This window comes from Petromyzon marinus, chromosome 12 (genome assembly GCF_048934315.1).
Source record: "Petromyzon marinus isolate PM22_M1 ecotype Great Lakes invasive population chromosome 12, UKy_Petmar_22M1.pri1.0, whole genome shotgun sequence".
NCBI lineage: Eukaryota > Metazoa > Chordata > Hyperoartia > Petromyzontiformes > Petromyzontidae > Petromyzon > Petromyzon marinus.
Genome location: NC_133678.1, coordinates 9,853,989 through 9,874,905, shown reverse-complemented (window position 1 = coordinate 9,874,905; position 20,917 = coordinate 9,853,989). Strand labels below are relative to the sequence as shown.

Below are 20,917 nucleotides of genomic sequence, written 5' to 3'. Positions count from 1 at the left end.
ACCTATTATCCTGAAGATTAGATGGAAAAAATACTCAATAATCTATTCCATCTGACTGCAGTATGCCATTCATTAGATGAGGTTAATTAAAAAATATACGTGAAGTGACAAGATGACTAATTTTAAGGATAAAAATAATTCACAATATTTTGATATATATATTATCTACTCTCTTTAAGGAACAACATTCAGTATTGACGATACTGTTAGATAATATTTTAACACCTAACTCCATGTCATATACTGTAATATCAATATTATAAAGTTTCACACAATTACCGTACACAAGTGTAACAGCATTGTGATTTGTAACATGTTTAGTCTTGTTAATGATTGATTTGTATAAATAAACAATTTAACTGAAGAGTTCATTGAAGAAGAGTGGACTAATGCTTATTGCACAGTTTTATGAACTGAGATAAAATAATTATGTGTGGATGTAACATTTCATCCAGTTCCAGATAATTATTTAGAGGAAGGAATAATAGAGAAGGGATGTATCAAAAGAATACTGGTGCTAATGACTCTAGCAATTATTTAAAGGTGACATGGTCTGTATCACAAGAATGTAGTTTATGAGTCATGTGACTAGTGTACATGAAAAAAATAATCCTGACAGTTACTGGCAAGAATTGTATGACTGAGCTGTTATATTATTCATATCATGGCACACATTTGAACTTTATTCATATCTAGCAGTGATCAAACACGTGGCGATATTTAAGCCATGCCATAGGTTAATTTACAGCTGTGGTTATAAATTCGTGGGAAGTTCGTGAAATATCAATGTCCCTTGTGAACTAAAGACGAGTAACTTGAAAGTAAGATGGAATCAGAGGGCTCAACGTTTTTGAAAATGGGCTAACCCCACTCATACACATTACCCTGACTACTACAGAGATTGGATTAATTAACCCTTTCCCATTCAAAATACCAGTTTTTCTTCCAATTCCGTTCCAATGACGTACATGTGCATCATCAAAACTAAACCAGAAGTAATAATTAAATAATTTAATCAGTACCGAGGTTCCCACAAGGCCATGCAGGAGGGTGTGTGGCACAGATTGGTGCCAGCTATCATAGAGTGTGATCATGTCGCTACAGTTCTCTGTGGCGAGTACAATGTCTTTAAAATCAATGGCGCTATGCCTCGAGATAAAATTAACGCTGAGCCGCTTGTGTGTTCCAAGATGGAGAGGTGAACGGGACCCACCCTTAAACTTGCAGAAGTCTTGGAACGGGACAGGGCTAAGAGCATCTCTGATGAAACATAGCCCATGAAGTGAAACCAGAATGAACGCTCACCTCAGTGTTGAGTCGAGTATCAAATCGCACAGCCTTACTCTCCGCAGGCTTTACGTTAGTGTCGTACATGGGGTTTTCAAACATGGACTGCCTGTTGCTGGTTTCATGACCTGAATAACCATTGTACCGCACCTGTGGAACTGACCTGCCAGAAGATAAATACAAAAGCGAAAAACACTCTCATACTTGGCAATACAACGTCACGGGTATTTAAGTGTGTGCATCACAGACATTTCATTGTGAAACCTATACACATGTTTGGAGTTTGATCCCATTGTTGTACGTTTTCTTTTTGATGTGTTGCATATATAACCTATACACATGTTTGGAGTTTGATCCAATTGTTGTACGTTTTCTTTTTGATGTGTTGCATATATACGCTACATGTGAAATGCTAGCATTTTATTTTAAAAGTATGGAAAAAACAACGGTCATAAAGCGGTCCAAAAATCATAGTACAACCGTGTACTCACAAACCATGTTAAGTTACTTATCGCTTTAAATCTGGATATTCCTGAAAAATAGCATGTTATACGAGTTTGTGTCATTTTGTGATTTGTTTGTGCCATTTTTTACCGTAACATATTATTATTATTATCCATGTTGTGTCATTTATTTAATGATTTTGAGACGTATCCTGTAATAACATGTCACCCATATGCCCTTGGTAATAAATTTGGTCTATAAATAAAGCTTTATATGCATTTAAGGCAGTGCCGGGGATATTTTAGCAGCAATGCCCATTCACCAAGAATAAAGCAGAAGGCAAGGTTGCATTGCAAAGGGTTTGGGGTGTAAAGGTACCACAGGAAATCAAATGTCACTGCAATTACAATGTACGTATATAATGCAGACAAACATATGTTTGTAAAACTGAACAGCAATGCACCTTTAAACTTATTTAATCTAAACCATATGTTTTTTGCTAACAATGTGCGCAAATGAAAACCAATTCTTACTGTATATTGATTCAGAAAACTAAAATTCAGAACAGATGAAAGATTTTTATTCCCGAATCAGATTGGTCTTGCTTTGGTAATATGACTATTCCACAAAGCCAAGATGGAACAACATGTACAAACGTTGCGGCTTAGAAGTTTCCAGGCCTGGGAAAAAAAAGACCCACGGGGGCCCCAATATTCATTCAGCAAAAGTCCTGATGCGGGGCCCATCTTTTGTGTCTCCCCCTCCGGGTGGCCCTGTTGGTGCCATTTGGTTCAGGGTTTAATAGTTCATACACACAACCTCAGTCCTCCGATAATGTATTTGGGAAACACTACAAAACAAGTGCACTACACGTTCATTTCCCGTGGATATTAAAGGTCCCATTGCGCTCTTTATAGATTCAAGCAATTGCCTGTAATGGATAAATTTGGAAAAATGCCCTCAATTAGTACGTAACCAGATTTTCCCTCCCAGTGTGTTTGCTGGGCTCGAAGCCACTGTCGTTAGATGCTTGGGACCACCTTGGGTCAAAATCGTCACTGAGCAATGTTTAACGTGAAATAATTATATTGATGTTAATGACTAAAATTCAACATTGGCTCTATCAGACATGCACTACGGAGTCTAGTTAAATTGTTCTATTTGCCTATGGGCAAAACCAAATCACAGTAAAGTTGTATATAAGCACACCCATGGGAGCAAATGTGCCTGTATCAGAAGTTGCCCTTTGTTTTGCTTACACAAGTGTTATGGATGGATTATATACAACGCTGCTTATATGACACATTCTGTACTCGTTATAATAGTAATACAATTTCTTTAGCGAAGCAAACATCCACTTGATGCTTTTTTTGAGAAGCATACCACTCTTCCCGTCTGGTTGAAAACAAAACACTGACGGCCGTGCAATATATATTAGAATTGACTGAACATGCTCAGGCTTGTGCATGTAGCAGTGCTCCACCTCTGCTTGTAAAGGTAGAAGGCAAAGCCAGCGAAGATGAGGGCAAAGAAGGGCACGAGGATGGCGATGGCGACTGAGCTGCTGCTGGTGCCCAACTTCTGCCCAGAGGGCTCCAGTCCCCGACTTATGTTTATTGTGCCTGCGACACGCAGCACAGACAAAGCCAGATCGTCCTCTCCGTTAGCTGCTGGGGTTAGGCTGCAGAGATGATTACAGTTCACAACAAATGATTACAACTAGCACAACGCTTCGTGTGGAGGATGGGCAATAAACGTATCTTGACGGCCATTATTTTGCTACTGGTATCAGATTCTCAGTAGACTCTACCGGAACGAAATGTTGGGTTGAGATTGTCCAGTGAAGCTTCATGAAACCTTCATCGGTGCACACCTTCACACTGAAACTAAACATTATTGTAATTCGGGGTGCAGGTTAGGCTGCTAACATAAAACTACCACACACACAACCGGTTACTATGCAAGCTTTGGCAAATGTGTACTATAGTTATTTTAATAAAATGTCCAAATTGCAAGTTATTGTGCTTACTAAAGGTGGAACGATATATTGAGTAATTTATTAATCTATTCTTAAGCTCATGATAAATATAAAAAAAACAAATTGTGTATGATTTTAACTCCTACTATCAATAAAACTGAATAGCATTTTCAAAGCAAAATTGTAACTTCTTTTGGCTTCTTAACATCTACTGCGCATTATAACACTGTATGAAACACATTGCTCATTATGCAATGTAGTATTTTAAAATGTAATAAATGGAGCTGAAAACACAATCAATGCAAAAGGAAAACGGTTTCATTTTTAACTCTCAGGATGAATGTTAAACTTTTAAAAATATGTGACATTTTGGCAGCAATGTAAATTGTTACTTGTCACATAACCATCACATCAATTCGCAGGACACACTATGGGGCTAAAGTGTCCAACATTATGGCCTATCCAGGGAGATCCAATAAAATGAGTTGCGATACTGGACGTCAAAAAATCATGAAGCAATTACTGCATTAAATGGACAGCGACAGCTGTGCTCTATGTCAGGCTGAATCAACCTAAAGAGAATATATGCAAAGCTTAACATTTGCAATTGTGTACATAGTTTTTTTTTATTTATATGTGGGATGTTAGCATTGTGTAATGTTTCGCACATTGGAGTTGGAATATAGAGGTCGCCAGTTCTATTCGATCTCCCAGTATGGTAGCTGAAAAAATGGTGCGAGTTTATTAAATCTCCCCCCACCTCACACCTCTATCCACGCAGCAGTACAATGCGGGAATACCATTGAGTTTATTGACATGTCGCGCACCTCTTCGTAGATGACTGTCCAGTGTGGAAGAGTAGGCCAAATACCATCCAGAGGGGGCTCTCTAGAGCTCCCTCCAGTGGAGGCCCCCTTCTGCCATCAGTGGCATGAGCAAGACATTGCAGGGCTGCAATCCCACCTTTTACATTTGTATTTACGAACTGATGTATCTCAAATAATTACATGTGAAAAACGAATCTTCCGTCAGCGGATTGAGAGCCATTATGTCCAGATAAGATTAATATCCCAAACTTAAAAAGTTGATTATATTAAGTCATAACATGCTGAGGTAATCGCTTAATACATTCATTACGACAATACACAAACTCTGTCGGATTATAAAAACAATGTTTAATTAATGGATAAACAAATCAAACATACTTGGAATCGTATTATTTTATGCCTGAAAATACCAACATGCTAATCGGACATTAATTGGTGTGACTTATATTTTCCAAAGTGTTCTTCTACTTTTAAAAGGCGGAATACAATTAAGCAGTGCATTTTCGCATTATATAAATATTTTTTTTATTCTTGTAAATGTTTTTTACAGATAAATGTATGCATCATATAACTTCCAACTCTTGCTTGATTACTAGCTATAGATATGAAAACATTGCAATGCAATGCACCAATAAAAAACTGACTCGTTTCATGTTGCAGGTAAAACATTAATAAAGATTTGCAGGAAACGCAGACCTAGTAAAATAAAATAAAAACATCTGAACTATACACCGTCTGTATTTGTAACGAAAGTATATTTAAAATTCACTGCAAATGTATGATTTACGATAAATAACAAAACCGCGTTCAACATTTTTAAATTTCGATTTAAAGCTTTCGTGACTGCAAGGATTCGTCTACTTTGGTTCTTTCGGTAAAGTCACGTAGAATGAGAATAAAATAATAAAATAACACAATAAAATTCTCACGACGTTTCGGCCACAACGCAAGCAGCCGTCTTCAGGTGAAAGGTACAGACCTGTCGGGACGACAGAGCTTCAATGAACGATGTTAAGATTCGTAGCGACTTTTAAAGTGAGGCACCTTGACAAAGGGGTTTACATATCAAATAGCTGAGGGATTAGCTTGTGACTGGTCACAGGAATGGCTATGTGAAAGTCAAAATCTACACATCCACAGAGGCAACTAGTGTAGGTTTTGACTTTAACATAGCCATTCCTGTGACCAGTCACAAGCTAATCCCTCAGCTATTTGATATGTAAACCCCTTTGTCAAGGTGCCTCACTTTAAAAGTCGCTACGAATCTTAACATCGTTCTTTGAAGCTCTGTCGTCCCGACAGGTCTGTACCTTTCACCTGAAGACGGCCGCTTGCGTTGTGGACGAAACGTCGTGAGAATTTATTGTGTTATTTTATTATTTTATTCTCATTCTACGTGACTTTACCAAAAGAACCAAAGAAGATGCGTTCAACATTTTTATTTCAATTAAATTTTACATATGCTTGTTTGGAACCGTAAATAAGTTGAAAACTCCCGTCACCTTTAACATGGTGATTAGAAGGCTGAATACAACTCTGTGGGAATGTCGTGCAGATGCCTGTTTGATTCAATAAAAATACATGTCACGCACAAGTGTGAAAATAAAAAAACTACATCCATGATAATTGCAATATAATGTACAGCCGTGCTCAATACAACTGTTGTATTAAGGCTGTGAAGGAGGGAGTGAGGGAACAGGCCTCGTTTGGAAATCACTCGCCACTGATCTTATTTGTGGCACTGAATCAAGCTCTGGTGTTGTTGGTTAAAAGCGTAAATAAGTATGTTATTCACTGCACCACCATTTCAATTAATCATCATGATTTTTTGCGTATTTGGTAAGTCAAGTTTAATATACACAAACATATGTATATAATAAGGCAAAAACTATGAGATATGTTTTTTTTAATAAGACATCAATATCTTCGGCATTTGCTAAAGATTTAAAAGTAGAACTGACAACATTTTACGTTTAAGATTGCACCATGAATGGGTTCACCCGAGACATAAAAGGTCTGCCACAGGTTAATGCGTTTTTTTATGCTCTAGCTTAGATAAATAATGCAAATCTCCTTCTTCATAGAGAAATGTACTGCTTTAAAAAAGAAATATGGTGAAAATATACATTGGGAATATAACTTGAGGACTATCAGTTTGCATGTTTTCGGGGATGAAATGTAGGAGGTAATTTTTTATTTGAAATACCAATTTTGAGATACTAGTTCACACAAGTAAGTATATACATGAGAACAAAACCCACATCGACATATCAAGAAACAAAGGGAAGTACTGCAATACTTGAATGAGTTTTGCACTTTCACTCTAATCGAACGTTACAGACATTTACATATTCGCTCCTCACAGGTACAGGCAGAGAAATAAAGAAGCTTCTGCCCCATCAAACTGGAATCTGATGGGAAATATATGAAAGGCGGTGTGTACAATGCTTCACATGGGAACAGAGTGATATATACGACCACCAGAACGGTCAATCAAACCGTCCCAGTAGGATCATCATTCCACTGAAGGTGCTTTGAGTCAGAATCAACCAGATCTCGTTATCTTTCACTATAATCCCTTGAAAATAAGAAGCCGCCTCCCCCAGAGATCTGTCTATACTATTTCCCATGCCACTTAAGATACACACACACACACATTGACTCATTTCCTCTAACAACAATGTGCTCACTTTGAGTCATGTTGGATATTAAACACATTATTCTGCAAATTGCCACTGAGAGAAGGGCGCAATTTAGAGACCCATTTCCCACACCAGCACTAACAGATGTAATGTGGTATTTCTCAAGTTGCCAGGCAATGCCTATTATTGCTGGATTAGCGCTGGTATTAATGACCGTTTTCCTGGAAACTAGCTAAATTTGGCCAGTTTATCTCTTTGCACAAATTCCGATAAAAACAGCCCCAAGTGCTTTGCCCGTAAAAGTTTTGCAGGTAACTCAAGGAGTCGCAAACTAAATATATAAAATAAACTAAAGGTCACCCTCTATGTACTAATCCTAAAGTTATTATGGTGATCAAGCGCACATCAGGAAGTGTTGGAAAAAGGTTAAATTATGAAGCTATTAAGGAGCACAAGTGCAAGCGATTTCAAGGCAGTAACATTGAAGAGCTACATTTAGATTGCGCAGTAAAATCACTTTATAAGCAACATTGTTAAAGAAGATCATGGAATCAGTTGGAGTAGGGAATGAGCCGAAAGGAACAGGCATAAATAATTGGAAGCGAGAACATATAACCCTGAATATAAGTATGGGTAATTCAATACCTTAATTCACTTCACCTTGCCAATTTTATATCATGTAATGGTTTAACATTGCCCAGCGGCAGCACATTTGCTGCTTGTTGCAGAGGGTTGTGGTTCTATTCTGGCAGGTCACCTTTGTTATTGCTGTGGCGCGCATTAACCATTAAGTCATAAAGTACAGCGATAGCTCTGTGATCTAGCGCTTTGCCATCCAAAATGTTCTATCAAATCGGCATCTGTCAGAGACGGAAATTCAAGTCTTCCTTTGCGTACCTGGAAAAATTCCGACAGCCATCTGGCATTTTGACGTGCGCTTCTCATAGATCTTTTTGCTTACGGAGGCTCTGGGACGCTGCCGAGTGACGGTGCAAGCAGCAGTCTGTACATACAATACTCTAGCACTGTATACTGCACTCTAAACGGCCCCACTGCTTCTCTACAATCAACTCTAGAATTGCTCTACAACCGACCCGTGAGTCCCTCTGTAAAAGAGTAAAGATTGTATTTCTTGCAAAGTTGTATGTGCTCAGAAAATTTGGTGAACCGTAAGTATAGCTCTCAGATAACCAGCATATTTGATGAACGGGCATTCTCCATTCCCCACGGATGCCGGAGAGCACAGCATTTGCTGTACGCTCCATTTGCTTCACGGTGGACGTTAAAGATCCCTTGACGTCATTCGAAAAGAGTAGGCCATCGACATTTGCACGAGTGTGGAACTACTACAGTACTACAGACTTGTATGCGTGTATGTTGAACTTCTTTCAGCCAACCGTGCTAATCGGGAGGTGCAGTATTGAGTCTAATGGGCAGTGTTGAGTCTATGGCTAGTGTTAGTCTATGGGCAGTATGTATGTATGTATGTTGAACTTCTGTCGCACCGTAAGTAGCCAACCACGCAAATTGGAGGTGTGGGGGAAGGACAAACAAACAAAAAACAGTTTTAAATAAACGAGCTTTCAATCTAGATTTTTAAAGTGCGTCGCTCCAGTGGCTTCCTCACGTCGGAAGGAAGAGCGTTCCAGACGGCCGCAGAAGCGCATCCGAAAGTGCGCGATGCAGTGACCGTCTTTGTATGTGAAACAGAGCACCTTCCTGTGCAATAGCCTCGTGCTATAAGATTGGTGTGGATACCACAAAAGGTTGTCGTGTTTCCTTCTCTAAAAGCACACAATCTATTTGCGTACTATTGTTTGGAGAACACGTAATATTCTACAAGAAAGACTGCTCTGTCTTGACTGAAATTACATGGGGACAAAAGATCTTCATTGAAATTGTATTTTTTCCAAATGAATGTCCCACTACATATGTGCTAAATAGAATCAATGAGAATGCACGAGCAGCAAAACCCATTCGACATAAGTCGTACCGATTTCATGCAGTGCGAAAACTATTTCATGCAGTCCCCTGTATACTTGCTGCCTCTATGATTGACAATCCACATTCAATTTTGATTTAAAGCTTTCGTGACTGCAGTAATTCATATTCTTAGCTCTTTCGGTAAAGTGACGTTGAAGGGAAACAATTAAATAATAATATATATAAAACAATAAAAATTCTCACGACGTTTCGACCATAACACAAACGGTCGTTACCAGGTGTGAAAAACCAACGGCAAAATGCAAACCGCCACTTCTTTCAAATGTTTCTTGCCGTTAGTTTTTTCACACCTGATGACGACCGTTTGTGTTATGGTCGAAACCTCGTGATAATTTTTATTGCTTTATATATAATTATTTTATCGTTTCCCTTCAACGTGACTTTACTGAAAGAGCTAAGAATATGAGTCCACATTCAGTTCAAGTTAACTTTTTTATATTTAAAGTATTTTATGAATAACGTATTGTCCTGCGTTAAAAAGCAATGTCTATTTTCAATAAAGTGTAACAAAATTATGTCCCGTCCCTGCCCTTCTCCCTATAACCAAGGTCATTCCTATCATCTTTTTCAGATTAAAAGCCAAACCAACATGTGGAATGACATGTTCTAGAGTCCATCAAAATCTCAAATAAGAGCAATTCACGTTGAAAAAGTTACGACGTGATCATTGCAGTATCTGGTTATATGCATAATATGAATCAATACAACATTTTGCGTTGAGTTTGTGTGTTAATCTTAATACCTGTCAAACCATTTGGACAAGCTATCATAGCTGGATTCATGAGAATGTTTCAAGTGATTTTTTCACTCTTTCACCTTCTACTCACCCTCTCTACCTACTTAGCGCTCAATCCTGGCAGCCCCTGCACTCAAATCCTCACCCTAACTCTCACCTTTTTCATAGTCTATCATTCCACTGACTCTGCTTCCCATCACTTCCTCTATAATCAACACACATTATACCGAGGCGATAATTACGACTTCGCTTGTCAAGGTAGAATCATTATTTATGAGAGCATATTTTTCGTACATGCGGGAATTTACTTTTGCATTAGGTGTTCCGTGTTTAGTTGTCTAAAAAGTGCTGATTCCAATCAAGTAACATTTTTGGAAAACACGTAATTGCCCGAATATTTCCTGCTGATCCCAAAATCCATTTACAAACGGATTATTACATGTACTATATATATCAATAAACACACATGCAAAAGACACAATTACCGTCCATCTCATGCTATTACAAAGTACATTTTAGACATGACTATAATTTAAACAAAGCCTGATACTGCGTTGCCGATGACGCACCAGGCAAAAGTAACATAAACACATTCGTCAATAACACCGCCTATGAGGAAAAAAAAAAAGAATCTTACAGGGAATGGCCCTACTCATACAATTGCTTCCTACAAGGGACATGGTCGAGTTTGTTGTCTTTTCCCCGCACCTCCGATTAGCACGGTTGGCTACATACGGTGCGAAAGAAGTTCAACGTGCGTACATGCCATATGAATGCGTAGATTTTTTTCACAATTCAAACAATCACAGTCTACACCGTATTTACACACACGCGCATACAAATAAAATAACGTACAGTTCATTCCAAATGCATACATTGTCACGGTCATTCGGCTGTGCGTACGTGGAAACACCTATTGCCGGTCACATCAGTTCAGGTTATCTTTCTGCTTTCTATCTTGTTATGACTTAATACATTATTGCTTCGTATGGCTCAGTGCATTCATGGCTCCCAGGACCACCGTATACAACGGAAGGCTCTTGTTGTTGGCGATACAAAAAGCAACTGGCCATGTCAAGGGCACACATACAAATGCACACATTTTAGCGACATATGAAGATAATTGGCATTCCTTGGTTCTGGACAGAGGTGTGGAGTACGTCGAAAAAAAGGCCGGTGTAAAAAGCACACTTAGAGGGTTCGCTTTGTATTAACAAAATAGACAACCGATGAAAACACATTTCAAAATCTGGCATACTCAAAGCACACGCACATCTGCTTTACACGTATGTTGTTCTTCGAAAGTGCTTGGAAAATCTACAGGATGAATACATATGTGTAAAATCCTTCGCAAAACTAACATGTTTTAGCCTCTTCACAAACATGATAGAGATGTCCATGTGCTTCATGTGTCAAGTGCTCGTAGGATGCGGAAATAGGCTATACGTTGAATTTAACAAATTCCATTCGAATACAGAGAATTATAAGGACACTACTGTAAAAACAACACGTTAAATGACTGCACATGACATCAGTTGTATGGCTCATGAAAAAGAACAATAATATTATCGAAAAAATGGTTACTCAATGCATAGCGAATGCATCATTCAAATACAACCAGCCACTTTCACCTGCTTCTTAATGGAAATCGAGAACTATATTACAATTGTAATACGTGCCCAAGAACATGTGGTGGTATCCTAGAAACCCGTGACCGATTCGAGATGACTGCAGTGACCCCTGGCTTATAATAACTGTGGTTCTACGCTTCACGTTATCTAGTCAGCAGACTGATTACTGCATGCTTACCTGCTCTCTGAAAACCAAACGAGCCAAATTCCTTCGCTTGAATGAACCCTTCGTAGATGTAGGTTAATCCATCATGCTCCACCGACACCTTGCACATGCACATCATAAAATAGGATGCGTCAAGCAATTAAAACGTGTGTCACAATTACCATGTTTTGTTGATACGGCATATGCTGAAAAAATATACTCTTGAAATTTACGATAACAAAACATAGCACATAAATTTAAAGCATTCAATATGTTACTACTCCGTCGGTTTTCATGGTTGTGCTATATAACTCTTCGATGTGTTTCGGGTTGCAATGGACGTTGTTTGGTACGATGTCCAATGTTTCGCTCCACATGCTCGGAGCATCTTTCAGGAACTGGGAGCGAAATGTCAGACATCGTGCCGGACAACATACGGCGCATCCGAAAATGACATCGCAGAGCTATTCAGTATATTGTTACTTAAACAATAAGATCATTTAATGAAGGTAAAATGTTTGCAGCGTACTTACAAAGCCATCCACAGCCCAGCTCTCTTCACTGACTCTGGCGATTAAGTTGTAATCCAAGTTGTAGACCTGTCGGATTCTCAAGAGCAGCCGTGCATCTTCCCCTTTATAAACACCTGTGTTTATACAACGTTGCATTACTATTCATTGATTTGTAAAAGATTAAATGTTGTAAAAGATTATCATGAGCAACACCTATGCAACAATGACAAAAAACGACGGAAGAAAAATCATACGTAAAAAAAAATACGTGTTTTGTCAATGCAACTATAAACTGCTGTGGATACTTTTTATTGAATTTCACTGAAAAATGTTGATTACACGTTACTATTTTGGTGAATAAGCAAGTCTTTATAGGATTGCGGGCAAGAAGGAGCAGGGGTTGGATTAAAAAAAAAATAACTTCAAGTAAAGTCCGTAGATGCTTGCCTCTCTGTGCCAGTGACCATCTCAATAACAACATGCCTATGAAGAACTATACCCTTTAGCATTGACCTTTTGACCAGTGAAGAAATCGCAGGAGAGAGATATTGTGGTCCTGGACCTTTGGTGAATTATTTTTTCCCAAGGTTGATCAATCTGGTTCAAAAAAACGTATTGTGTGTGGGGGGGGGGGGGGTGGACTATGGACAGAAATATACCAGCGGCAGCTTCAGGAAGCACTGGCCATGTCATATTTTAATCTATAAGTCATCAAATACAATGCGGATCAAAAACGCGGTGGTCCTCGACCACATCGAAAATGTCATTGGCACTCGTGAAACAGGTTGAGAGCGATACCTCAGGCGAACGTGGTATAATGGGCAGATTAATAAGGTCGTAGCTTCAGTGGGAACTTGGTGTGCATTGACAGTGGGGACTGGAGGTGGGGGCGACTAATCACCAATTTTCAGCCAATAAAAAGCCACGGTGGGCCGCATGTTTGCGACAAATTATGCTTAATTCTAAGATACTCCATTTCAAATAACACACCTCGAATACAATGATCACATTGTTGCGAGCATTTAGGAGTACATTTTAATCCATAATTATACGAATCAAGTTTGTTTTGTTTAACCAGGTGAGAACTGAAGAGACCAACAATCTAATTTACATGAAGCTGCATAAAATAATTAGGCAGTGGAAAGTGTCCATTAATCAGCAGTGAAACCAGTGGCTGGTGATAATGATGATGGGTCTTTACTATTTACCATAAGATTAACCCGTAGTAGCAATGACTGTTTTCAGAGTAAGAAACGCAGCCTTGGTGTTGTGTTGCGGAAATTGAGACAAACCAATAAAGAGATGAAGGTGTGAGTGAGATGTAAAGGTTACCTGTCAAAGCTAACTCCATGAGGTTTGCCATGAAACTGCAGTTCATTCGGCCGGTTGAAGCATTGAAACCCTTTATTATGAGCGTGGCTTGATGTTTGCGCCCTTGGTAGTCAAAAGAGCCTTTCCAAACATAGTTGAGCTCAAACACACTGTCTGGAACTGAAAGAAAAAAATCCGATACAACATACGTGACTACAAAACAATGATCAGTCACATTTTGCTGCTAAATATGGTCAATTTAATGGAAAAATGAGTATGGTCGAATTCAAGTAGAATGTAGGTGTACTGTATGTGACGAAATTGACTCTTTATGTATTACAGCCGGATTGCCGTACACGAATATTAAGAAACTATGAGAGACCAAATGGTGTTCACATTTATCTTTTGCGATTACAATATCAGGCTCTGTAGTCCATGCTGTAATTAAATGTAAACATAATGTATCTCTGACTTTTTGCGCTTGAGCCAGTGATGAAAAGAGTTTTGGAAATGTATTTATTGCGGTTAAATATACATGCGAAATAACAGAATACATATTCAACGTTGCAACTCACGCAAGTTATTACTTTCACTGCTCGGCAGCAGATTGCAAAATTAACAGTTGCTAACAATGCATTGAAAATATTTGCAAACATTTCACATTGAATATCTGCCAACTGTGAAGCAGCTGGATTTATATAAGAACATGGCAAATGATGCTGTGAAAATCACTAATGACTAACGTCACAGTGACCAATAATATAAAGAAAGCACTTGCCAGTTGGTTTGGGGCTTAGAGATCCCATTGTGGGTATATTCCTTTTTTCATTCGGTTTTGGGCCAGCTGTTAAGGAAATACAATTATTAAGTGAGAGCAATTTCTACCTGCCCTCAATTCAGATACATAGTGCATAGGTATGTAAACTATTACTTTATTGATGTTTTTATTATTCATGGCTCAGGGTGTTTCAAATTGCAATTAGTTTTTTTACATTTGATATATTAAATGAATCGACATTGAATGCAAATTAATGGTCAGTATGCTCATAATATACGTGATTAAAGATTATAACATGCAATTGTGTATGATAGAGAAGATTTCAAGTCATGAAAACATTCTGCACGAAATATAAATATAAACATTAACAATAAAAAAAATATTTGAGTTGGAGCTAAACAATATCAAATGTTTCATGACAGTTTACAAGTATGAATAGACCCGGATATTTAAGATGACATGCCGATAGATGTAACCACCTGAAATAGCTAAGCCAAAATCACACCCCTGAGATTGAATGTGACATGCCGATATATCAAGTAATATTAACTTGTGAACATGAAAGACATTCCAGGAAAGAGAAGTGTTAAGAAAATATAAGTATTGAATACCCCACAAACACAAATCTATATATGGGGCATCTCACTAATGGTAGGCGCACTTCATTTTTTTCTTGAGCTTTGGACTTTTTAGCAAAATTTATTTTTATTTGTAAAAGATATAAGAGTATGCTCGTAGTTCAGATGAAATTTATATACATACATTACATGAATATAAACACACAATTTAATTATTGCATCTTTGTTGTATTTCGCAGATTGTGTATTGTGCATATGAGCAGTCATATTTTAAGTGTGCTTCGGCATCATATAAATAATGCAATACATTTATCAGAATAAACCACTAATCTTCCAAAGATTATGAGATTAACAGTCTAGTCAGTTCATGCAGTGGCTACTCAGAGAAAATTGGTAAGAGACAGCTTGCATTTAACACTGTGAAATACAAGTACAAAAGCACACACAGATGCAAAACCAAACTCATTTAAGTATCAATCCAACCATGTCACTCCCGCAGCTTTTAAATTCCACACACATATTTGAGTAAAATACTTCGCAATAACTTAATGATGAGATGATACAGCGGATGTAAGAATTGCGTGGGCACAAAACAGATGGACGGACACACTTGCACACACACTCGCTTGGTGAGCCATAATCCAGCATGTTTTCAAGGAAGGAAGAAAAAAGGATTTTCACAGTAAGGCAATCTCATTGCCAACAGACTGCAATACGAGACGTCCGTGTGATTGAAGAGAAAATGCCACTATTGTATATGCTACTAAACGTATATCACAGCTGTCAAACAATGGAATTATGTAAGCCCTGGTCCGTTACACTCCATTCCAGTGGTGGGTCTCACTCATGTTTATTCTCACTCTCCCAAGGCATTAAGTATCCAATGTAAAAACATGTTTATCCCCATTTATTAGTTGTAACAAAAATATTTAGGCATTTTTACAAATGTTATACGGTCACCTGCAGCAAATTATTGAACCCAGGATTTGTACTTATCATGGTACTTTCATTTCAATGGCTTTGTGCACAACCTGCTCACATTATTGAGAACCTGAAAACATGATGTACTGCACAAAATAATCCACCAAACATGGAGCACACTACGTACCTAATTCACCTCAACTATATGCTTGGAATCACAATGAGAGACAGCTGGATGAACACGTGGGTTCGCAAACATATGCAGGTTAAAGACAACATTCAACATCGTTAATAAAAATTAACTGGGCTTGGCCAGGACAAAGTCGCTAGAAGGGATGATGGCCAATGGCTAAGACTAGTCATAGAGTGACATCCAAGAAATGAAAAGCATTGAAGAGGATATCCACCAAGATGGAGAGGGTGTCCACAAGAAATAAAATCATCCTGTGTGCAGATGCCCAGCGGCCTTAATCCAAAAGTTGATTGATCATGGAGGCTACTGTTGCCACTGATGATCACGATTAAATGCTGCTATTTTAAGATATCGTTTTAAACGTAGGCAATATGCCGCCAGGTGCGGCCTTCCTAATCCTGCAGGATCTACCCGTTCCGGCAATAAAACAGATGGTAAGATGTTCAAACACCAAATATAAACCTAATGCAAGGCATCAAGAATTAGCCACACATACTTGTGGCGAAACATCCGCACAAACATGCTCTGATAACACATGCACTGGTTGGCGTACACCAGATAAAACACCTGTTTTATTGGCAGAAATGGTAAACTTTTGTCGTAAAAAAAGGTCCCATAGCTTTGTGAGGGAGGCGTTTGCGCGGACGTGCTGGCGACTCACGATGGCAGATGGGAGTTTTTCCCGACCAGGTACCGTCGGGACGGCAGCTGCGGTGCTCCGAGCCCCCCGCCAGGTAGAATCCGGGCTGGCAGCTGTACATGAGCGTGTATCCCAGGCCGGGCAGCTCCACGGCCCCTACGTCTGCATTTTCTGGGGTCTCCAGCTGCTTGCAGCTGTGCGCTGGGTACAGGCACACACAGACACACACGACAGTGTCTATCAGTACTCATCACACAAAGCCTAGGGAAACACCACTGGGTAACATTCTTCATGTTTATCAATCGATTAAATGAAACATAATGGGTGGGGGGGGGGAGATGGAATTAAGAGCATTTGCCTCAACCATTCTCACTTGGATGAAACCCAGCCTCAGCTGCTCTTGACGGTAGACTTGCAGGAAAATTATGTAATATGCTGATTAGCACCAAAAAAGGTCACCGAATTACATATATTGCAGATACGTGGTGTTTTCTCAAAGCAAATAGAGGACATTACCCAAGATTATATACTATTACTGTACCAGATTTTCCCTGTCGTGGCTTCATGTCAGATAAATACCTGTGTGCTGCATGCCAGGTACCTCCGCTGGATAGCAGTTATTTCAAAACAACATGTAAGGTGAGGATAATTATGTTTACAATTATATTCACAGCGTGTGTGCCTTATGATCATCAGGATGTGTTTGGAAATATTGAACCGTGCACCCTTGATAGATGTCTGGAACTGGGCGATATCCCATCGCTGAGAAGCATAATGCAAAGGCAGTGGTAGTTTTCAAATTTGGTCATAAACAGGCCATGTTTTCACGTCAAAGATCAAATAGACTTGTGCGATGCACATCATGAATAGTATGTGAACCAGACAACCTGGTGCCTGCTGTATGGAAACTGTGATTTTAAAAATACCAGTATTAGAGTTATTAAACATAGCAATGGCACAAGTATGAAGAAACCCTAAAAATGAAAATCAAGACGTAAAAATAAAACGTCATTGAATTTGGAGCACTTTAAACGGTTATAGTGGGGCATTCGCCTCAACTGGATATATATATCACACCCTAGTTTATCATCCGGAGGCAGATTATGATTTCAGAGTACATTTTTCGTAAGGCCAAACACAGATGGCAAATTTTGGATGACTGATTATTTCACATAGGTAATTTGGCTACGAATGAATCAAGCTTAACACAAGTAGACTCATCTAAGTGGTTTCCAATTCATTGCTTAGTTTAGTGACCAAATGTTCTGGTGTTGGAGGCATGGGTAAAGGGATTCAAGGCCTGGAGGCGGATGGATCATTGCAGTAAAGTGAAGAGAGAATGATTTCCCTCCAAACCTTTCCCTTGATACAGTGTGTCAGCCATAAATATGTTCCTTAATATCTTTCTTTGGCAACAAAATCATAAATCAATCAATACTGCATTTAAGGACACGTCAGAATTGTTCTCTCTTAAACAAATTCCAGGGGCAGAAGAAGAAATACAAAATACATTTTGATTTAAAGCTTTCGTGACTGCAGTAATTCATATTCTTGTTTTTCACACCTGATGATGACCGTTTGTGTTATGGTCGAAACGTCGTGAGAATTTTATTGTTTTATATATATTTTATTATTTTATTGTTTCCCTTCAATGTGACTTTACCGAAAGAGCTAAGAATACAAAATACATTGTGGAATGAAAAAGAGGTTACAGTATAATTTTTCCACTTGCCACGTCTACATTTTAAATGTATTGCTTTTAAGAAAATTGCTTTCAGGGCTAATAATGTGACGAGAACATTAAATGTGGTGATTGCTTACACGTTTTCACAAAGTTAAATTATTGTTAAGATGCTGAAACTTAAATAGTCAATAATATTACGTGCAAATATTAATATTCATTTATATGTGCTCCATTCATAATTCACGACATTTTGTTGACAGAAACTTAGATATGACGGTGCCGATGAAGTTACACATGAAATACGTACAAATGCATTCTGGCTGAGTTCCACTCCAAGTGAGATCAGAAAGGCAGGTTCTTGTGGTAGACCCTTGGATGTGAAACCCTTTTTGGCATCTAAAGGAAACTGTGCTGTCAACCTAAACAGACACACACACACACAAGCAAGTAAAATAATATTTTGTCCTTAAGTAAAATGATGGGGGGGGGGGGGGGGTTCAGTTAACATCAGTGATGAGATATCCCTCATTTCTTCACTCCTGAAAGGTAGCAATTGCCCTTGGCCAGATGCTGCTAACCTGCAGAGAACTCTGAGAACAAGACATATACTGAACCACGTGTCTTTGCCAAAGCTTTGTGTTCGTTCCAAGGGACATCATCTTAATGGTTTAACTTTTGTAATACAGGCTACACTATCTTCAGAGTTAGAGGAAAACAAAATCTTTATATATCCTTATTAAATTACCTTCTCAGTTGTCTGATGTGCTTTCAATTTGTACTGCTGCGACGTTCAGTATATTATCACATTATAACTCTTATCATTACCTGTGTATCGATAGTTCAATGTTAATGTGACAATTTATTGAGGGACTGTTTATCTTGATGTGGTCTGAGACTTTTGTGGTAGTTTCTGCTGCCATTATTGAGAAATTGGACTTACAGAATGAATGTTTTATTTATTTATATTTAGTGGCTTGCTTACCATTTTCTCTGCTTTATACTCCGTTTTTTATCGTTTGCTATTTTAACTGGCTGACCCACCCATACTGAATATCTGTGAAATAGAGCTTCATAGCTCATCAGATTCCTCCAATCTAAATACTGATTCTGATTTCACTCCCAGTACATGGAGTGGAATTTCAGACAGCATGCTAAACCACAGGGGAAATAACCCTAAAAGAAAAAGAGCGATATACAGCACAAACGTGAAATCCTACGCAGTAGCATATTTTTATTTAGTTAATTGTTGTGATTTTATAATCATATTTTATTCTATGTATTTGTATACAGTATAGTATTACCATTTGCATTGTTTCATGTTGCTTAATTCTCTATTGGAAGATGTCCACACAGCACAGAATTAGTAAAAAAAAAACAACGATGGCCGATGGCATAATGGAATAAGGAATTGAACCATGAGGACAGGGGCCTTTGGGTTGTGGAAGATAGGGTAGCCAGCGTTTAATTGCTAACTTTGTTGAATAGAGAATGGACTTACATAGGTTCAGATGGTGACGAAAATAATACTACTACATCAAACAATTTAGTAGAGACAGCATTGTTGCATTAATGCATTATTAAACAGGATGAAAGTGACAGTGAAATGCATTGGCCTCAATGGATTTGGAAATAATGACCCCATGCCCTTGAAGATTAAACATTTTAAGTCTGAATTTTGTGAGTATAAATATATGGAGGGGAAGATAAATAATCTTACTTGATATCCTTGAGTGATATTCTGCTCACCAAACTGAGGTGTTCCAGGGTTTAAACACATTGTCTGCGACGGATCTGCAGCAGAATGGGAACAATCACAGGTCATGTTGGATATAACACTTTTTATTCATCTACATTTTGAATGTTGTGGCAAGCCAATTCCATGTAACAAACTATATATATATGCATGTTATTGGTGGCTCACTTATTCAGCATCAAAGCACATTTCAGAACAATAGTAAGTAAACCCTATTACGTGTGGATCAAACCCCACATCTGAAACGATGAGGCTTCACGTTTTGAATGTTTTATATTATTCTAAAAATACGTGTTTGTCTGTGCACCTTCGCGGTCGCATTGGGCCCTAAGAATGGCATGGATACAAATGTACTCGTGATTTGATTGAAATGTTCCCACACACCCAGGATAACTTTTTTTCCTCCTTGTAAACATTTTACCCTTACACGCGGTCCGGAGGATCTTACCAATGCACCGTGGCTGTGTGCCACTCCAGGTCCTATCTGCACGGCATGCCCGCAAAGAAGAGCCAACAAGCACCAGGGGAGGGTTGCAGCTGAAGGAGACGTCTGCCTCGAAGATGAATCGCTTGCCTTCGCGCTTGCCCTCAGCCGGCGTGCCTGGGTCTCCGCAGAATACAGCTGCAGCAGTGGTGAGAGACAGTAATTAATTATGGGCACACATGCTTCATTATCTTCACCACTTTCACCGTCCCTGAAAAGCATTTTTTTCCGAGTAAAACCCACACGTGAAATTGCTAATGTGTGTTACGAAGGTTAACAATTATTTAATCAAACAATGCATATTGATAAAAAAAATATATATAAGTTTGGCAATAAAATGGAACAATTAATTCAAATGTAATGTTTGTG

General features: G+C 38.5%; 1 protein-coding gene across 1 annotated transcript in view; it reads right to left on the bottom strand.

Moving 5' to 3' along the window:
• LOC116941582 (CUB and sushi domain-containing protein 3-like) overlaps positions 1 to 20,917 on the bottom strand; it is a 409,001-nt gene that overhangs the window by 1,430 nt on the left and 386,654 nt on the right. The window contains exons 61-70 of the mRNA XM_032952774.2: positions 20,513 to 20,686; positions 20,029 to 20,102; positions 18,619 to 18,730; positions 16,649 to 16,828; positions 14,296 to 14,361; positions 13,539 to 13,697; positions 12,228 to 12,340; positions 11,728 to 11,815; positions 3,215 to 3,353; positions 1,306 to 1,450 (exon numbers count right to left, since the gene is read on the bottom strand). Of these exons, the coding sequence (XP_032808665.2) occupies positions 1,306 to 1,450; positions 3,215 to 3,353; positions 11,728 to 11,815; positions 12,228 to 12,340; positions 13,539 to 13,697; positions 14,296 to 14,361; positions 16,649 to 16,828; positions 18,619 to 18,730; positions 20,029 to 20,102; positions 20,513 to 20,686 (1,250 nt within the window). The remainder of the gene's footprint in view (positions 1 to 1,305; positions 1,451 to 3,214; positions 3,354 to 11,727; positions 11,816 to 12,227; positions 12,341 to 13,538; positions 13,698 to 14,295; positions 14,362 to 16,648; positions 16,829 to 18,618; positions 18,731 to 20,028; positions 20,103 to 20,512; positions 20,687 to 20,917) is intronic.